General features: G+C 46.6%; 1 protein-coding gene across 1 annotated transcript in view; it reads left to right on the top strand.

Moving 5' to 3' along the window:
* ADAM23 (ADAM metallopeptidase domain 23) overlaps positions 1-19,847 on the top strand; it is a 171,887-nt gene that overhangs the window by 67,747 nt on the left and 84,293 nt on the right. The window contains exon 10 of the mRNA XM_065413052.1: positions 18,622-18,693. Within this exon, the coding sequence (XP_065269124.1) occupies positions 18,622-18,693 (72 nt within the window). The remainder of the gene's footprint in view (positions 1-18,621; positions 18,694-19,847) is intronic.

Consider the following 19,847-nt stretch of genomic DNA (forward strand, 5'->3'; position numbering starts at 1 on the left):
TATAAATAGGCGGGGTAGTGAAATAAACAATAAATCTTGCCATTGGATTAAGCAAAATGTGTTACATTTACAAAGAATTCTGCTCTGATTTCTTCTTTTCCTTGAGGAGATATTAAAGAAACTAGATCAGCTGACATTTGCTATTTAAATGTTACTGCTTTCATTAATTGTGCCAAGTAAGATAGGGTTATCAAAATGTCAGCACCCTGCCTGTTCAGCAGATTAAATCAGAAAGGCGGCGCCTGGGGAGTAGTATAGAAGTACTAGGCCTCTCAACAGATGTTGTGGGGTGCCCAGGGAAATTCCCCAAATCTCAGGTTACCCATGGGTTGAATAGATCATGCCCCCGACTACCACATGGGGCCTCAAAACCTACCCATCTACTCCCCACACCTGCACATTATGTAGTAGAATTCCTGTAGCCTCAAGACTATGGAGTTTTCCCCTTAACTTTGGCCCTGCTGCATGTTGTTCAGTAGGTGGGCTTGATTTGCGCCTCAGCATTATGTAAAATGTAGATGTTTAGAAGGGAACAAGTGTGCAGATTTTTTTTACAAGAATGTATTGAAAATTTCTGTTGACCTGGTTTACAAGCTCAAATTATTTATCCAGTTTATTTTTTTAATGTTACACGTCTACTGTATATGTGCCTGTAGGTACATAACTTTTCAAGCACTTTAGTTTCAGAAGAAATGAGGTTTAAGTGTTATTTTTTTAAATAATTGGATAATAGCTCAATAATACAAGACAGGGATATTGAAGTGCCACCTGTTGGTAGCAAGAGCCTAACCAAAATATTTGAGTGCCAAAGAAATGTGCTTAGGTCTATAACGTGGACTAAGAGTACAAGTATTCTGCCAATCTCTCTCTCTCTCTCTGTACCTTGTCTCGTTCTTTTTGTCCAGTCTCCCGATTTAACACGAATATTAGAATGTCAGAATTGTCTCCTACCAGATGTTTCTTAATTCTTTAGATGCATTACAAACTCTTGTTTTTTGACTAGAAAAATATATTTAAGATAGTGAAGACGTGCAATACATCTAAAGGGAAAATTTCACTCTGTGATACACACTGCAGAATTTTTTGTTTGTAGAGTAGATTGTAGAAGTAGCTCTAAAAGAAGCATTTGTGAATGTACAATATTTACCCTTTAAATTTGAAGGGCTAGAATATGTAACCCTTACATTGGCGAACACTTAATCCATGTGAGTAATTTCCTTGATGCCGATTCGTAGATTCTTTACTATATTCTTAGATTTTCAGGCCAGAAGGAACTGTTGCAATCATCTCGTCTGACATCCTGAATAATAAGAACATAAGAATGGCTATATTGGGTCAGACCACTTGTCCATCTAGCCCATTATCCCCTGTTTCCGACAGAGGCCAGTGCTAGATGCTTCAGAGGTAATGAACAGAACAGGGCAGTTATCAAGTGATCCCTTGTCATCCAGTCCAGCTTCTGGCATTCAGAGGTTTAGGGACACCCAGAGCATAGGATAGTAACCCTGACCGTCTTGGCCAATAGCCATTGATGGACCTATCCTCCATGAGATTATCTAATTCTTTTTTTTGAATCAATTTATACTTTTGGCCTTTGCTACATTTCTTGGCAACAAGTTCCACAGGTTTATTGTATATTTGTTTTAAACCTGCTGCCTATTAATTTCATTGGGTGACCCCTGGTTCATCTATTTATGTAAATAACACTTATTCATTTTCTCCACACCATTCCTGATTTTATACACATCTATCATATCCCCCCCTTAGTCGTCTCTTTTCTAAGATGAACAGTCCCAATCTTTTTAAGCACTTCACATAGAAACTGTTGCATACCCAATCATTTTTGTAGTCCTTCTCTGTACCTGTTGCAATTCTAATATATCTTTTTGAGTTAGGGAAGCCAGAACTGCATGCAGTAATCAAGGTGTGGGTGTATCCTGGATTTATCTATTGGCATTCTATTTTCTATCTTCTTATCTATCCCTTTCCTTACATTTGTTTTGCTTGTTTGACTGCCGCTGGACATTGAGCAGATATTTTCAGAGAACTATCCATGATGACTCCCAAGATCTGTTTCTTGAGTGGTAACAGCTAATTTAGACCCCATCATTTTGTATGTATAGTTCGGATTATTTTTTCAAATGTGCATTACTTTGCACTTATCAACATTGATTTTCATCTACCATTTTGTTGCCCAGTCACTCAGTTTAGTGAGCTCCTTTTGTAATTCTTTAAAGTTAGTTTTGGACTTAACTATTTTGTATAATTTTGTATCATCTGCAGATTTTGTCATCTCACTGTTTGCCCCATTTTCCAGAGGTACAGAGGCTGATTTAAGCAATAGGTTACGTAACTCAGTAAGTAGTTCTGCAGTTCCATATTTGAGTTCCTTTAGAACTCTTGGATGAATACCATCTGGTCCTGGGGACCTATTTATCAATTTGTTCTAAAACGTCCTCTATTGACACCTCAGTCTGGGACAGTTCCTCATATCTGTCACCTAAAAAGAATGGCGCAGATGTGGGGATCTCCCTCACATACTATGGAGTGAAGACTGATTCAAAGAATTGATTTAGCTTCTCCGCAATGGCCTTGTCTTCCTTGAGTGCTCCTTCAGCCCCTTGATCATCTAGTGGCCCCACTGATTGTTTGGCAGTGTTCCTACTTCTGATGGACTTAAAAAAATTGTTGCTATCGGTTTTTGTGTCTTTTACTATTTGCTCTTCAAATTCTTTTTTGGCCTGCCTAATTATATGTTTACACTTGACTTGCCAGAGTTTATTCTCCTTTCTATTTTCCTCAGTATGATATGGCTTCCTGTTTTTAGAGGATTCCTTTTTGGCTCTAACCACTTCTTTCCCTCTGTTGCTTAGCCATGGTGGCACTTTTTTAGTCCTCTTGCTGTTATTTTAATAATGGTGTTTTTTAATAATGCGGGCCATAGGACTTCCCTGAATTAATTCCTTAAGTCCAATAGCTGTGCTTGAACTAGAGCATATCTCTTAGAATCCAATCCTGATTTAAAAATTGCCAGTAAAGGAGCATCCTCCACAATCCTTGTTAAGTTTGTGCCTTGTTTCTCATCTGAATTTGTCTACCTTCAGTTTCCAGCCATTAGAATTTGTTATACCTTTGCTAGATTAAGAGCTCTCCCTTATCAAATTTCTGCTCCTCACAAAGGTACTTACGGACTGTGATCAAGTCAACCCTTTATCCTCTCTTTGATAAGTTAAATAGAATGAGTTCTTTGAATCTCTCATTCTAAGGAATGTTTTCCAATCCTTTATATCATTCTTGTTGCTCTTCTCTGAACCGTCTCCTATTTTTCAACATCCTTCATGAAGTGTGAACACCAGAACTGGACACAGTATTTCAGTATTGGTTGCGGCAGTGCCAGATACAGAAGTAATATAACTTCTCTGCTCTTAGTTGATATTTCCCTGTTTATACATCCAAGGATCTCATTAGCCCCTTTAGCCATTGCTTTGTACTAGTTGTTCATGTTCAGCTAATTATCCATCATGACCCCTAAGTCTTTTTTTCAGAGTTGTTGCTTCCCAGGATAGAATTCACTATTCTTCTTTGAGTGCTTGCTCATGTCAATTCCATTTTAGGTGTGTGTGCATGCTCACATGCACAGTTGTTGGAGATTTATGCCTTAGCGGTATCTGTAGGGCTGGCCGGCTGTGGCACTCTCTGGAGTGCCGCGCTCATGCGGCAGTATATCAGGCACCGCCCTCTCAGTTCCTTCTTACCTCCCGTGATGGTTGATTGGAGTACCTTGCCTTGCTTTGCAAGAGCACTAGCGGTTTCTTCATAGCCTTTCGCATAGACTTTGTTCTACTGATTGTTGTATGTAGTTCATAGTAGTTAGTTGATAGTGTTAAGTTAGTTAGTAGAGTCCCTTTTGGGACTTTGCCCTGAGAGGCTTAAAGTCGTGTTCGGCATGTAGCAGGCCGATGCTAATCAGTGATCCACATGACAGTTGTCTCAAGTGCCTGGGGGAAAGCCACAGGAAAGACAGGTATCGCATCTGCAAAAACTTTTGCCTTCGGACCCGGTGTCGATCCAAAGGTGGGGGCTCGGATACACTCAATGAAACCACACCAGGTGCATAAGTATAACCAGTTTTATTGCCAAAGTATAATAAGCTTCCCAGCCTTAACGCGTTACTAAATACGTGCTTTCCAGCAAGCAAGCAAGCAAGAACCAATGCTTACCCCCTTCTGCTATGGACAGTCCCAGACCCTCCAGCCTTGTCCTTGAGGGCTCGTAGCAGGTGCTGCTCCAGCGTGGGGAATTCCTGGGCACCCATAAGGCCAGGGTCCACAGGTGAGACTGTTCATCTAAAGCAATTTGCATAGCCATTTTTAATCATCACCTCCTTCTAAGGGGGGGGGGGCATATTCACCCACAAGCAGGCTCTGGCAGGAAACACTGCTGTTTTCTATTCCCACACTTCACAGTCTTGGGCCTCGCTTATCTCTTCACTTGTTTATCCAAGTGGGTGCAGCCAAGTGGGTGCAAGCCAGCCCGTCCAGTCAAAGCCTGTTCACTACTAGCTCCCCCCGAACCATGCAGTAACAACAGCCCAAGGTAACTTGCGGTCAGCCCCAACACCCAGAAGGAGCGAGATATTCGCTTGAGGGTCCTCCTGATGGAGGCTGCCCTTTTCCCTGTGTCTGAGCCCTCCACCACAAAATCCACGCAGAGTACATCGGCCTCAGTGCGCAGCGCATCACCGGCCTCAGCCCGGCACTGCTCCCTTTCGCCGGTGCCAAGGAAGCGGCAGAAGATGCAGAGTCCTTCGGCACCGAAGAACAGAGGGGCCACGGGCAAAGGACCTGTATGAGGCCATGCGCCCACTTTGGGGCTTCCCGGGGTGCCGCTGAGGTCAGACCTCCCAGCCTGGCTTGGGACCTGCCTCCCACTCCAGGCAGCGACAGGGGCTCCCAGCCTATCGTGGGGCCTTCAGTGCCTGAACCGGTCCCAGCGGCTAGACAGCAAAGCCGACCGGCTCTGCATGTGCCACGCCAGGTGACCAAAGCGGCTCCGCCCCCAACACCGAAGCGCAAGCCCACCAGGATGCAGCATAGCCTGGCAGAACTCCCCCGGTCGCCAGGCCGCAGACGCAGGTCCCTATCGCCACAACCTCGAACCCCTTTTAGCAATTGCCAGGACAGCTCTCCAACGAGATCTCCACCTAGTAGGCGTGGGACTCCCGATTTGAGGCGCCGTTCCCCATACCAACGGTACCGGGAATCCTCTGGCTACAGGTTTCTGAGGTGGCAGTCACCCTCTCCCAGGCAGTCTCCCAGGCGTCGGTTGCTGTCCTGGAGGGGTCGTTCAGGATCTCGGCACCAGTCTCGTTCACCCCAGTACCGTTCCTCGGGCAGGCGGCGCTACTCACTGTCATCCTGCCACTCGCCCATCAGGCCTCAACGGCCCCGCCATGGTCGTCAGAGGGACAATGATCAGGGTTGGACTGAGACTTCAGCATGTTGCCAAGAAGGGGCAACTCCCACCAATGAGGGAGACCGAGGCAGCACCAGTCGTGATACCGGTGCAACAGGGACAGTGGCCCCCCCAGTGGTGGTACTGGATCCCATGGTGGGGAGGTGCTGGTGATGCCGGTCCAATACTCCCAGTCCTCCCTGGCTGCATTGGGCAAGCTAGCCGTGGCACTGCCAACACCACAGTCAAAAGGCAGAGGCAGCGCAGTGCACCGCACCCTGGCACCGAAGGAACCCTCCCCCACGAAAGAAGGAGACGACACCCTCATACAGGCGGCAGTCACCAGGCCACCCCACCCTAGCAGTCCCTCCTTAAATGGGTGGTGGAGAACCTTGGTCTGCAAATTGAGGAGATCGCTGAGGAGGTTGACAACTTCTTCAACGTCATCTCGGTCACCACCCCACCCCAGCACAGGTTGCATTGCCCGTCCACCCGAGGGTCCTCAAGATTGCCACAACGATTTGGCTATCTCCCTCCTCTATTCTGCTGATTTCCAAGAAAGCGGAAAAGAAATATTACATCCCCGAAGAGGGCTTTGAGTATCTGTACACTCATCCCCCGGCAGCATCACTGGTCGTGTCCACAGTGAACGAGAGGGACAGGCAGGGACAGATTAGCGGGACACCGAAAAATAAAGACACTAAGAGGCTGGACTTGTTTAGCCAAAAGGCTTATTCAGTGGCCAGCTTGCAGTTCCTAGTGTCTAATCACCAGGCCCTGCTGAGACATTATAAGTTCAACCTGTGGGACTCCTTCAATAAGTTCACGGAGGCCCTTCCGCAGGACTGTGCCCAAGACTTCACTGTGTTAGTGAGCGAAGGCACAGCGGTGGCCAGGGGAGTCCTCCAGGCCTGGGACGTGACAGTCTCGGCGGCCAGGGTGATCGAGTCAGCAGTGGCCATGAAACGCAGCTCGTGGTTGCAGGCCTCGGGGCTGTCCCCACAGATGCAGGCCACAATCCAGGACCTCCCCGTTGAGGGTTCAGGGCTCTTTTTTGAGCGAACTGACTTGAAGCTCCATGGGCTTAAAGGACTCCTGAGCCACCGTCCACTTCTTGGGCATGCATACCCCTCAGCAGTCCACGAAGCCGTTCTGTGGTCCGCCACCACCTCCTTCGCCACAGTCCAGGTCCTGGGGGACTTCCAGATCAGGCTCTTACAGGAGGAAGGAGAAGGACAGGGGGCCTAAGAGACAGTATCTATCGTCTTCCCGTCCGGCGGCGCAGCCCGACCCTCCCAAAAATCAGGGAGGCCAGAAGCAGTCGTTTTGAGGGTACGCCCAAGGATGGTGGCCCAGCCAATGTACTGGATCCATCCCCCTCCTTCTTCAAACGCCTCCGCCCTTTCCAGTCGGCCTGGTCCCAAATCACATCGGACAACTGGGTACTCAGTACCATTTCTTCGGGTTACACCCTGCAATTTATAGCCGACCATCCCTCCCACCCCACTTCCCCGTTCCTCTTCAGGGATCCTTCTCATGAGCAGCTCCTCATTCAGGAGGTCGAAAACCTCCTGCATCTGGGGGCAGTGGAAGAGGTTCCTCGGAACATGGAAGGCAGAGGATTCTACTCCCGCTACTTCCTAATTCTGAAGGCAAAAAAGGGCCTAAGACCTATCCTGGACCTGCGTCGCCTCAACACGTCTCTCAAGAAGTTGAAGTTCTTCTTCGAGGAGTGTCCCTGTGGGTGCTCCACTTTAGGTGTCTTGGGGCCTTGTGCTTGTAATCAGAGATTTGTAGTAGCAGTGCCCTGATTGGCCGCGCACGTGCGGCAGCCATCTCGCACCACTCTGGGCAGCTACTTAGCATGCGCAGCCAACAGTCCCTCAGTTCCTTCTCTACCGCCTTTGGATTGAGTCAGAGCGACAGCAGTGCCCCTGTCTATATTCCCACTTTTATTTATCCCCTTTGTTGTTTTTCTTCCATTTCCATCCTTATTTACCCACTAAAAAACAACAACCCCAAACCAACCAAACAAAAAACAATAACACTTTATTTCGTTAGCTTCCCCCCGCCACTGGTGGATCTCCACAACAGTGACTGAACTACGACCGTTTTCTATAGATCTGAACCTCCTCAGGCATGCCTGGTTCCCCCGGCTTTTAACGTTGCCTGACCAGCAGGCTATCAGTTCCTGTATTGGATGTTCACGATCAGTGCATCCGCTGTCTTGGGGAAAGCCATGTACCACAGAAGTGTCTACTCTGCAAGAAATTATCTTAAATTAGCCAGGGACCTCCAACTAAAATGATTAATGATGGAGAAATCCCTCAGGCCAGACTCCGATCCAGAGTCCAGGACTGCTCTTGGCCAGCGGTCTCCAGCAGCAGCCTCAGACAAGGGGTCCACCCAAACCGTGTCTAAGGACCCTACACCTAAGAAGGTGACCAAACATCGGTCACAGTTATCGCCTCAGAGATCCCTCTAAAAAGAAGCGGTGTCCTGGCGAAAAATGTGCTCCGGTACCGATGGCACCGAGAACCTCGGACCGAGAGGCACCAAGAACGTCCGGTACCGAGACGTCCTGAGGAGCTAAGGCACCGAAGCAACCAGGCTTTCACTCAGGTGCATGAGCTAAAGCTAAGCTCCCTTGTTCAGCACCCACAGTGCTGAAGAATGCCTCAGCACCGGCTAGAGTGTAATGGCGCCACCTGCTGCATATACACAGCTTAACAAGACCTCGGCACTGTCAGAGCATACTACGCTGTCATCCACAGCACTGAGCTTCCCAGTACCGCCATAGGCGCTGACTCCGTGGGTGCTCCGGGGCTGGAGCACCCACCGGCAGCCAAGCTTGCCGACCCAGCTTACCTCCGCTCCACCTCCTCCCCTGAGCGCCTGTGTCCCTGCTTCTCCCCCTAGCTCCCAGTGCTTGCCGCCATGAAACAGCTGGAGGGAGAGAGGGGAGGGGGGAGGAGGGAGAACAGGGCACGCTCCGGAAAGAGGCGGGGCTGGGATGGGGATTTGGGGAAGGAGTCCAATAGGGGCAGAGTTGGGGCGGGGACTTTGGGGAAGGGGTTGGAATGGGGGCGGAGCAGGGGTGGGAGGGGGCTAGGCCGGGGGCAAGCACCCACCGGCGCCAGGAAAAGTTGGCGCCTATGGGGGGTACCACAACGCTTCACCAGACAGGAGGACCTGGCAATCACCTCCACGCCAGGAACCCCTCTTTTTGGCACCGACGGCACCCCAGTCAGTCGAGGACCAAACCGAATAGGATTTGCACCCCCACTATCCAGTGATGAGGACGAAAAGGATGACTCAAGCCTTTACACCCCTCGTCATTCCTCTCCGAAACTGGGACCCTCTCGCCATACTGGGACCCATGGGCAATCTACAGAGCCCAGAATCTTAAACCCCCCAACCTACCAGCATCATGGGCCACCCAGTCCCCTGCACCCACGAACTCACCACCACCGGAGGCACAGGAGGAAGAGGGAGAGGAGCAGGAAGAGGCTCCTGAAGGTGATACGCTGCCACCCACCTATATTTTGTCCTCGTCCCCAGACGAAACAATTATGCCACCGTCTCCCACCACAGGAGATGACTTCAGGTCCTTCCAGGACTTATTCAAAAGAGTTGCAGAATCCCTGGACATCTCTTTAGCAGAGCTGCCAGAGACCCAGAACAAACTTATTGACATCTTGCAGGCATCCCCATCAGCAAAGATAGCTCTGCCCATCAATGCTGCTATAATGGATCCTGCAAAGCTAATATGGCAGACACCTCTTACTGTCTCACCCTCCTGTAAACACTTGGACAGAAAATAGTATGTACCAGTGAAAGGGCTGAGTTCTTATTTACTCACCCGGCTCCAAATTCACTGGTCATAGAGGCATTAAACCAAAGGAGAAAACAGCACCAGTCAAAAACCACCCCTTATGACAACGACTGGAAAAGGCTTGACCACTTTGGACGCGAAGCCTATTTCCATACATCCGCCAGGGCCTGCCTATAGCTCCTTGGGCATATGGCTGCTACAACTTATGTAGTCTAAAATGCCAGACTGCATATGAGATGCGTACAGGCCTGGCTTTGCACCTGCTATATACCACACAAGCATTCCCTCCACAAACAGCTCACTATGCCCCACGGAGTGAAGGATTCCCTCAAGTGATGGATGCAACCACAAAACATCTGCTCGGGGGTCCCATTTCAACAAAAAGCTCCCACTATGACAATCACCACAGATGCCTCCCTCGTGGGATGGGGAGCCCACCTGGACAACACCATCCAGGGACGCTGGTCCCCAGCGGAAACCAACCTACATATAAACATTCTAGAGCTCTGAGCAGTCAGAAAAGCATGCAAACACTTCCTTCTGCTTATCCACAACAATACCATCGATGTCCTCACGGACAACACAGCCTGCACGTTTATATAAACCGACAGGGCGGAGCTCAATCATACCCTCTTTGCATCGAGGCACTACACCTATGGCAATGGTGCATATCCAACAAGATAGACATTTCTGCAGCTTTCCTGCCAGGACTTCAGAATACCACGGCAGACCACTGAGAGACACTTCTCACAAATCCATGAGTGGGAGATGGACTACCCAACCCTCATGACCATATTCAACTGGTGGGGGTTCCCTACTATAGATTTATTTGCAATGGCTCTCAATAAGAAATGCCTTCAGTATTGCTCCCGAGCGGGGCTCGGTCACCACTCCCTGGGTGATGCCCTCCTTACAAAATGGGAAGCACCACTAATGTACGCGTTTCCCCTGATTCCTCTATTGAGCCGGGTGCTACACAGAATCAGACAGAACAAGGCCCGGGTCATACTTATTGCACTCACATGGCCCAGGCAAACGTGGTTCCCATACCTGAGACAGATGGTGGTGAAACCCCCTCAAACCCTTCCGCTACTTCCTCACCTCCTGACACAAGACGCTGGCCATGTCAGTCACCCCAACCTAGCGGTTCTCTGCCTCAAGGCCTGGTTACTCCATGGCTAATGGACCTGGATCAGGATTACTCTGAGGAGGTTAAAGACATTCTCTTGAATAGTTGCAAACCGAGCACATGCAAAACATATGCTCATAAGTGGGTACATTTCTGCTCCTGGTGTGAGGCTCACCATGTGTCTCCTCATTTTGCCCCTCTATCCAGAGTCCTGGACTACATACTAGGCCTTAATAGCTCCAATAGCTCCATAAAGGTACACTTAGCAGCGATCACCTCACTACATGATAAGGTAGATGGAACCACGATCTTCGCTCATTCAACAACTAAACGATTTTTAAAGGGCTTGACCAACATCTACCCTCCCCTAAAACACCGTACTCCGATATGGGACCTTAACCTCGTGCTACGCACCTGCATGGGGAAACCATTCAAACCCCTTGCGACTTGCTCATTGCTACATTTATCAATGAAGGTCTCCTTCCTTATCACGATCACTTCAGCAAGAAGAGTAAGGGAGCTAGGGGCCCTAATGGCACACCTGCCGCATACCACATTCCATAAAGACAAAGTGATCCTAAGAGCCCACCCTAAATTTATACCTAAAGTAGCCTCCTCATTTCATTTAAAGCAACCCATTTACTTACCTGTGTTTTTTCCGAAACTGCACGCTGACACCAGGGAGGCATCCCTTCACACTCTTGACATCCGTAGAGCTCTGGCCTTCTACCTAGAAAAAACAAAGACATTTAGAAAATCGTCACGTCTCTTTCTATCTGTCACAGAGCGATCAAAGGGTGAGGCCATCTCTAAACAAAGTGGATTTCTGGCTATAGCCATCTGTGCTATCATCAGAGCAACATCCCAGCTCCAGTTGGGGTTCGTACGCACTCCACCAGAGCGCTATCCATGTCAGTAGCGTTTCTCAATAATGTACCGATCATAGACATTTGCAGGGCAGCTATGTGGGCCTCGGCCCACACGTTTATCAAAAACTATGCCCTGGAACAACATTACTCTGCCGACACTCAGTTCGGACTCTCGGTGCTATCCACCATTAACAAAGATACTCTGAAGCCCCGTCTTCCATCGAGGGGTACTACTCTATAGTCACCTAAAGTGGAGCACCCACAGGGACAGTCCTTGAAGAAGAAGAGACGGTTACTCACCTGGTGCAGTAACTGAGGTTCTTCGAGATGGTTGTCCCTGTGGGTGCTCCACTACCCTTCCTCCTCCCCTCTACTTCGGAGTTTCACACTGACTCTCTGGGGTAGAGAAAGAACCGAGGGACGGTTGGCTGCACACGCTAAGTAGCTGCCTGCCGCGGCCAACCAGGGCACTGCTACTGCAAATCTCTGATTACAAGTGCAGGGCACCAAGACACCTAAAGTGGAGCACCCACAGGGACAACCATCTCGAAGAACATCAGTTACTGCACAAGGGGAGTAACCTTCTCTTTCTCATGGTCTCCCTGGCCTCCATCATTCCCTTCCTGGATCTGGGAGACTGGTATGCCTCCCTCGATTTAAAGGACGCATACTTCCATATTTCCATTTTCCCGGGGCACCGGCACTTCCGCCGCTTCATGTTCGGCTGCTTCATGTTCGGCCACTTCATGTTCGGCCGTGGTCAGGGGCTCTAATGTACGCCTTCCTTTGGGTGCCATTGCTGCCCAGGGTCCTCATGAAGACAGGGCAAAGGTCATCCTCATAGCGCTGGCACGGCTGTGCCAACAGTGGTTCAGCAGTGTTGCCTCTCAGTGGCGACCCCGTTCCAGCTGCCGCTCGGGGTGGACTTGTTTTCCCAGAACCATGGCATTCTTCTGCACCCGAACCCGAACCTGGCCACGCTGCATCTGACGGCTTGGCTGCTGTGTGGCTAAATGTGCAGATACACCAGTGTTGGGCTGAGGTTCAGCGAGTCTTGTTGGGAAGTAGAAAGCCCTCCATCAGAGTGAGCTACATGATCAAGTGGAAGCAATTCATCTGCTGGATTGCGGATAAAGGTGTCTGCCGCGAGCGAACTTCATTGCAGCTCATTCTAGACTACCTCCTGCATCTCAAGGTCCAGGGCATGTCCCTCTCATCAATCAAGGTCCATTTTGCAGCTATCTCAGCCTTCCACCCGCCGTTCGAGGGCACGTCAGTTTTCGCTTAGAATATCACAGCCAGATTCCTTAAGGGCCTGGAGAGCCTCTACCCACATGTTAGGGATCCTGTACCTCCATGGGACTTGAATCTGGTGCTGTCGTGGCTCATGGGTCCCCCCTTCGAGCCTCTGGCTTCTTGCTCCTTCCTTCTCCTTTCCTGGAAGGTTGCGTTCCTGATAGTGGTGACGTCGGCCTGCTGGATATCTGAGATTTGTGCCCTCAACTCAGAACCAGTGTTCACTCTAATTTTTCCCACACATGTGCGGAATGAATTTTTTTATGTGCACCAATATGGAGGTGTGGTGCGACACATCACCTCCATATTGGTGTACATAATAAAATTAATGCGGCAGGGGTGGGGTTGAGGGGTTCGGAGTGTGGGAAGGGGCTCAGGGCTGGGGCAGAGGGTTGAGGTGCAGGAGGGGGTGAGGGCTCTGGCTGGGGGTGCGGGCTCTGAGATGGGGCTGGGGATGAGGGGTTTTGGGTGCAGGAGGGGGCTGGAGCAGAGGGTTGGAGTGTGGGGGGAGTGAGGGCTCGGGCTGGGGATGAGGAGTTTGGGGTGCAGGCTGCCCTGGGGCTACGGTGGGGAGAGAGGACTCCCCGCAGCTTTCTCTCCCAGCAGCAGCAGCACCTGGTCTGGGGGCATGGGGAGAGAGGTTGCTCTCTCCACCATGGCGGCTCCTGGGCTGGGGCCACAGAATAGGCGCCTCTTCCCCATCCGCGGCGGGGCTGGGCTGGGTTGGGTTGGGGACCCTCTCCCCTCATCCGCAGCAGGTCCGGCGGGGGACTGGGCTGGGTTGGGGCCAGGGGATGGTCACCTCTCCCCCCGTCCGTGGCAGGTCTGAGGGGAATGGACTGGGGTCGCGGGAGGGGCGCCTCTCCCCCGGCTGCGGCAGGTCTGCCTGCAGTGTGGGCTGCCAGTGACGGGTCGCCGCTTTGGTCTCCCTGAGGAAGCCTGAAGCGGCGGACCGTCCCTCACCGGCGGCCCGGAGCAGCGGCAGCAGCTATTGTCTCCTTTCTGCCCCACCCCCTATTATTTGTGTCATTTGCAAACTTTACCAGGAGTACTTTGTTTTCTTCCAGGTCGCTGATAAAAATTTTAAATAGCGTAGGGCCGAGAACTGATCCCGTTAGAAACATATGCGCTTGATGATGATTCCCTGTTTACAATTATGTTTTGAGACCTATCGGCCAGTTTTTAATATATTTAATGTGTGCCATGTTAATTTAGTATCTTTTTAGTTTCTTAATCAAAATGTCATGTAGTACCAAGTCAGATGTCCTGCAGAAGTGTAAATAGAGTAACTCTTCACTTAACATTGTAGTTATGTTCCTGAAAAATGCGACTTTAAGCGAAACGATGTTAAGCGAATCCAATTTCCCCATAAGAATTAATGTAAATATGGGGGGGTTAGGTTCCAGGGAAATCTATTTCACCAGACAAAAAACTATATTTTATATATATATATATAGATAGATAGATACACACACACACACACACACACACACACACACACACACACACAGAGTATAAGTTTTAAACAAACAGTTTAATACTGTACACAGCAATGATGATTGTGAAGCTTGGTTGAGGTGGTGGAGTCAGAGGGTGGGATATTTCCCAGGGAATGCCTTACTGCTAAATGATGAACTAGCAATCGGCTGAGCCCTCAAGGGTTAAAACATTGTTGTGAATGTAGCCTCACACTCTACAAGGCAGCATGAATGGAGGGAGGGGAGACAGCATGCCAGACAGAGACAGAGAGACACACCCTGTGTGTGGGGGAGAGAGAGAGATGCACATTGCCCCTTTGAGTATGCTGACACCACTCTATGTACATTGCCTTTAAAAAGATCAGGAAGTTGAGACAGCAGCTGCGACCAGCAAGCTCTCTCCATCCTGAGCCCTGTCTTGTCCCCACCCTGCTCTATATGGAGAAGGGGTAAGCAGGGAGCAGGAGTAGGGGGGAGGGAGGCACCCTGACATTAGCCTCCCTCTTCCCTCCTCCCCTGCACAGCAAGCAGGAGGCTCCTGGGAGCAGCTCCAAGGCAGAGGGCAGGAGCAGCACATGGCAGTGGGGGGAGGGACAGCTGGGCAGTGGCTGCTGCACAGGGAACTTAGGGGAGTGGGGAGCTGATAGGGAGGCTGCCGGTCCACCCTGGTTCCAAGCCTCCACCAGCTAGCTGCAACGGGCTGCTCTTCCTGCAAGCAGTGGACAAAGCAGGCAGCTGCCAAACGACGTTAGAAGGGAGCATTGCACAACTTTAACCAAGCATGTTCCCTAATTGATCAGCAACAAAACAAAGTTACCCGGGACAACTTTTAAGTGAGGAGTTACTGTATATTTCATCAACACTATTACCTTTATTAGTCAAAGTTGAAATCTTATTTTAAAAAAAAAGAAGTTAGTTTTGACAAGATCTATTTTCTTTAAATCCATTTTGATTGGCATTATTTATATTACCCTCTTTTAAGTCTTTATCAAGCTCCATATTAGCTATTCCATTATTTTGTCCAGGATCAAAGTCAGTCTGACAGGCTTGTAATGACCTGGGTTGTGCCATTTACCCTTTTAAAATATTGGCACAACATTAGCTTTCTTCTAGTCCCCTGGAACTTCCACAGTGTTCCAAGACTTATTAAAAATCAACATTAATGGTCCAGAGAGCTCCTCTGTCAGCTCTTTTAAAACTCTTGGATGCAAGTTATCTGGACTTGCTAATTTTAAGAATGTTTAAGGTTAGTAGCTGTTTTTTAGCATCCTCCTGAATCACTCTTGAAATGGAAGGTATTCGTCATCATAGGATAAAAATACATCTGTATTTTGAAAAAAGCTAAATGAACAGAAGTATGTATTGAACACTTCTGCCTTTTCTGCATTATTATGGACAATTTTGCTGCGTCTATCTAGTAGTTGACCAGTACCATCGTTAGGGTTCCTTTTGTTCTAGAAATACATAAAAAAACTACAGCTTATTGTCCGTAACTCTGCTGGCCATAGATTTCTCCTTGTGTCCTTTTGCTTCTCTTACCAATTTTCTACAGCTCTAGCTTCTAATTCATATTAATTATTTTTTCCATTTCTATGTTTTTTTTATTTTTGACTGCTGCTTTCACTTCATTGCTAAGCAAGATTTTTGTTTGTTTGTTTTAAATACCAGTATAGCCTTCTTTCTCAATTGTGGAATTGTTGGTTTTTTTGAGCATCTAGTAAAATATTCTTAAACATTTCCTAATTATTGTTCAGATTTTTCTTTTTAAATTATTTCTTCCGGCTGATTCAGCTTATAATTGTTTTCAACTTAGAGAAATTGGCCTTTTAAAAGCACTAAGTATCCATATGACTGGTTTGGCGTATATTCTGTTTGCACATAACAGATGTAATCAAGCCTTGAGCTTGGACCTACACGGCTACTAATTTTTTAGATCTGTGATTAATTCCTCTTTATCTGTCAAGATAAGGTCTTATATATAATTCCATTTTGTTAGAAGTGACACTTTTTGAATTAGGAAATTGTCATCTATAATATTTAAAAATTCCAAGGATGTTTTACTACTGGCAGCATGAGAAGTCCAGAACATGTCACTCAGATTGAATCCCCCATATTAACACATTTTATTCCTTACACATTATAAGATAGATTCTTAAGGGAGCCAGTCATACCGTTCTCTAGTGTGATTTGGTGAACTGTAACAGACACCAGCTAGTACCCCATCTTGTGCTTTATTTGTTAGAACATCGATCCATAAATCATTTGCTTCTGAGTCATCGGTGACTCAGAAACAGGTAATGCCATTTTTGATATGAAAATGTCAAATTAGGCTACTTGTAAGTGTTCACCAATGTGAGTAAGGGTTGTACTACCCAGAACTTATAAGCATATACTTATGAGTTTTGCTTACCAGTAGAGGGCAGATTTCTCCTGCAGTAAGATTTTACTTTGAAAAAATCCTCTTACACAGTGTTTCTGACATTGAAATGTATCAAGTATTGATAATTGTTTAATGTTTTAACTCGCTTTTCGTATTTTCTTAAAACTTTCACTCATTATAACAATGAAGACCCAAGTAAATGCATTATTTCCATTCCTTATTTTTAGACAGTTATATTCATCTTAGTTTCTATTTCTGGAACTTCTCTGGTATTTTATACTGTCAGTATAGCTCTCTGTATTCAAATATTTTAATGAAGAATGAAACACAAGAATACTGTTTTCACTTTCCACTTCCAGAAAATTCTTTCAACTTGTTAAGGATAAAATATATACTAGTACCAAAGGGTTCCCTAAGGAAAAACCTCAAAATCTACTTTAATGGTGTTGGTGTATACCATTTAAGCCCCATGTTGGTGCTGCATGAGGTGATTTGCTAAAAGAGCAATTGCACAGGTAGGGTCCCCTGCCAACCCTATGTGGTGTGGGAAGTGGGGATCCCAGCACTGGCTGTGCATAGGCCACTGAGGAAGGTGGTGTTCAAGTAGGCCACAGGAGGGGGGCCATGGGATCAGTGAATACACAAATCAAATGGCTTATCACCTTGTGCAAGTGGAGTGGATGGGCTGTAGCTGCTATTTGAGTCAAGGCTGATAGGGTGAAATCCACCATCTCTATGCATTTCATCTGTATTTAACTGAATGACTTGCATGAGACAAAAATAGCATCAGTCTGAATGAAAAGAAAAATTGGTATACAGTTTACCAATTTAATGTGATGTAGCAGCTTTGAGAGATTATTTCTATAATGTTTAGTTTGACAGGTAAAGTAACTGGCTGTTTAGATAAAACTATTAAATAGTTGTAATTTTTAAATTTCCTTCTGTAAGGGGCTCCAGGCATGTCTGTTAGAGTCCAGGGAGTCTCCGTTTTACTCGCCCTGATTCGGGATGGTATTTAAGCATGAGTCTGACTTTAAGCATGTGAGTACTAACTCAGTTGCTTAGAGTTTGGCACATGAACCCTCTTGTCTCACATCAAGTCTACTATGCTTTAGAATGAGGGTAGATAAGACCTTTTGGGGAACCTCATAACATGACTCTTTAGTAGCAAGACCTGTTGCTAGTAAGCAGGATTGGCTGAAATTGGTGAGAACTTTTTCATGGAAAAGTTTTAGCTAGTTTGTTTTGTGCAGATTTTGAGTTCATGGTCCATGACATTTTGAAGACACAAATTTTCCTTTTTTGCAGATCATATTGTGAAATACAATTGTAACTTTACAATTTTGTTGAGTCTCAATCATCTTTGTCAAGTTTGACTTTTTGGCAGAGGGGATTGATAGACAATATTCAGAAAGTCACATGCACATTTATTATAATACACAAAAAACTTCAGAAACAGTTAAGTCTGCTACACATGCAACATATATCCACAAAAAGAAAGAAAATGAAAAGTTAAGCCATCTAACAATACCAAGTCTCTATTTCTCTACCCTCAAACACTCACTCACCATTATCTTAACACAGATAAAGCACTGCAAGCTTAACTCTGCCCCCTTTTCACCCTTCTACGCATACCCGACCCTAGTAGTTGTGGATGTTTGGTGCGGTAGTAGGATATATTGTGAAAGGATAGGTTGGTAAAGAGTTGTATGTAAAATGACAATTAGAGGGTGGCATCTTCTTGGTGTCAGAGTTCAGGTTGTGGGGCACTGTCAGTGGTGAATGGTAGTTAAATGGTTTAAACGTGACAATTAGGGGTCAGTTCTGAGCTCTCATTTATAAGTTTGAGCTCTAGAAAAACTCACGTTAGCCCCAATTATGTCTTTTTAAAAATTTGACTATTTAAACTCTTAAAGTTTTAAGAGGCTGTTTTATGGCTGAACAGTTTTTACTAAAATATTTTGTATGTGTACATGTTAAATGTTATTGAGCCTGGCACAGGCTTTCATTTAATTCCACAGAAGCATAGACTTTAGGAGGCATGCTGTGATCTGGAAAGACCATTTTTTGTGATTTCTCCCTTAGCATGTGTTAAGATGATTCATTTCCCACATTTGCTGAAACAAATCTAACTCCAGTAATTATTCAAGTTCTAATTTCTTTTTAATTTTTTCTTTTAGTTCAAAAAACATCGTTCTTCCCATGCGTACACAAACAACTTTGCAAAATCTGTGGTAAACCTTGTAGATGCAGTAAGTATCATTATGGTTCCTGAAAACTATATCACCGAGTTGATTATTTAAGTCATTATATGGAAAGTTGGCTTTACAGACATTAGGATGAAAATAAATGAAATCAGCACTTGTTAAATGGTTGAAAAAATAATTTTACAGTTTCACTGCAGAGGATTGACTTGGGCTGCTATGTAGAAAGGTTCCTATTTGTAAGAAACCACAGATTTATTCTTGGTATTTTCTCAAAGCTTGCAGCTGCCACAAATTTGCCCTCTGGGGGAACTCAGAACTGTGAAGGAGCTTTCCACGAGTCACTGTTGAATAATTAGATTATCTATCTGTATATCTCAAAGCTTGATTAAATCTATCTCTATTTAAGGCTAGGTCTACACTGGGGGGGGGGATCGATTTAAGATTCGCAAATTCAGCTACGCGAATAGCGTAGCTGAATTCGACGTATCCTATACGACTTACCCCGCTCTGAGGATGGCGGCAAATCGACCGCCGCGGCTCCCCCGTCGACGGCGCTTACTCCTCCTGACGAGGTGGGAGTACGCGCGTTGATTCGGGGATCGATTTATCCATCTAAATGAGACGCGATAAATCGATCCCCAAAAGATTGATTTCTACCCGCCGATCCGGGCGGGTAGTGTAGTCTAGCCCTAATATATAAAAGCCTGCAGTGCTCCTAACTGCCACAAGTAGGCAATGCTGTGAGCACAGCTCATGGAAAATACAAATATCTGATGGGGGTATAACAGAAGCGTGAGAATAAGCATTTTCATTTCAGTAATATAAAAAGCCTCTTGTGAAGGAACATCTTTATAAGTGAGAGGGATGGAGAACATTTAACAGAATTCACAGAATGCCTAGTACGTATACATGTGATAAGAAATGAACTGGTTTTGTATGAAACATATTCTATAAACTGAAAACAAAACTGGAGATAAAACATATGCTTTCTCTCTCCCAGTTATACATATAACTACCGCACACAGTTTTGGGGTTATGTGGCATACTGAAGGAAGAATAGATCTCTGTGTGTTGATTTGACAGCTTCTTAAAGGAAAACATTCTCACATGTCTGAATATAGTATCAGTGTTTTCCCCTTAAAAGCTCATATTTAGATATATTTGGCCACGTTTTCCCCTTGTAGTTGCCTGTAATGGAA

The sequence above is a fragment of the Emys orbicularis genome, chromosome 11 (assembly GCF_028017835.1).
Source record: "Emys orbicularis isolate rEmyOrb1 chromosome 11, rEmyOrb1.hap1, whole genome shotgun sequence".
Lineage (NCBI taxonomy): Eukaryota > Metazoa > Chordata > Testudines > Emydidae > Emys > Emys orbicularis.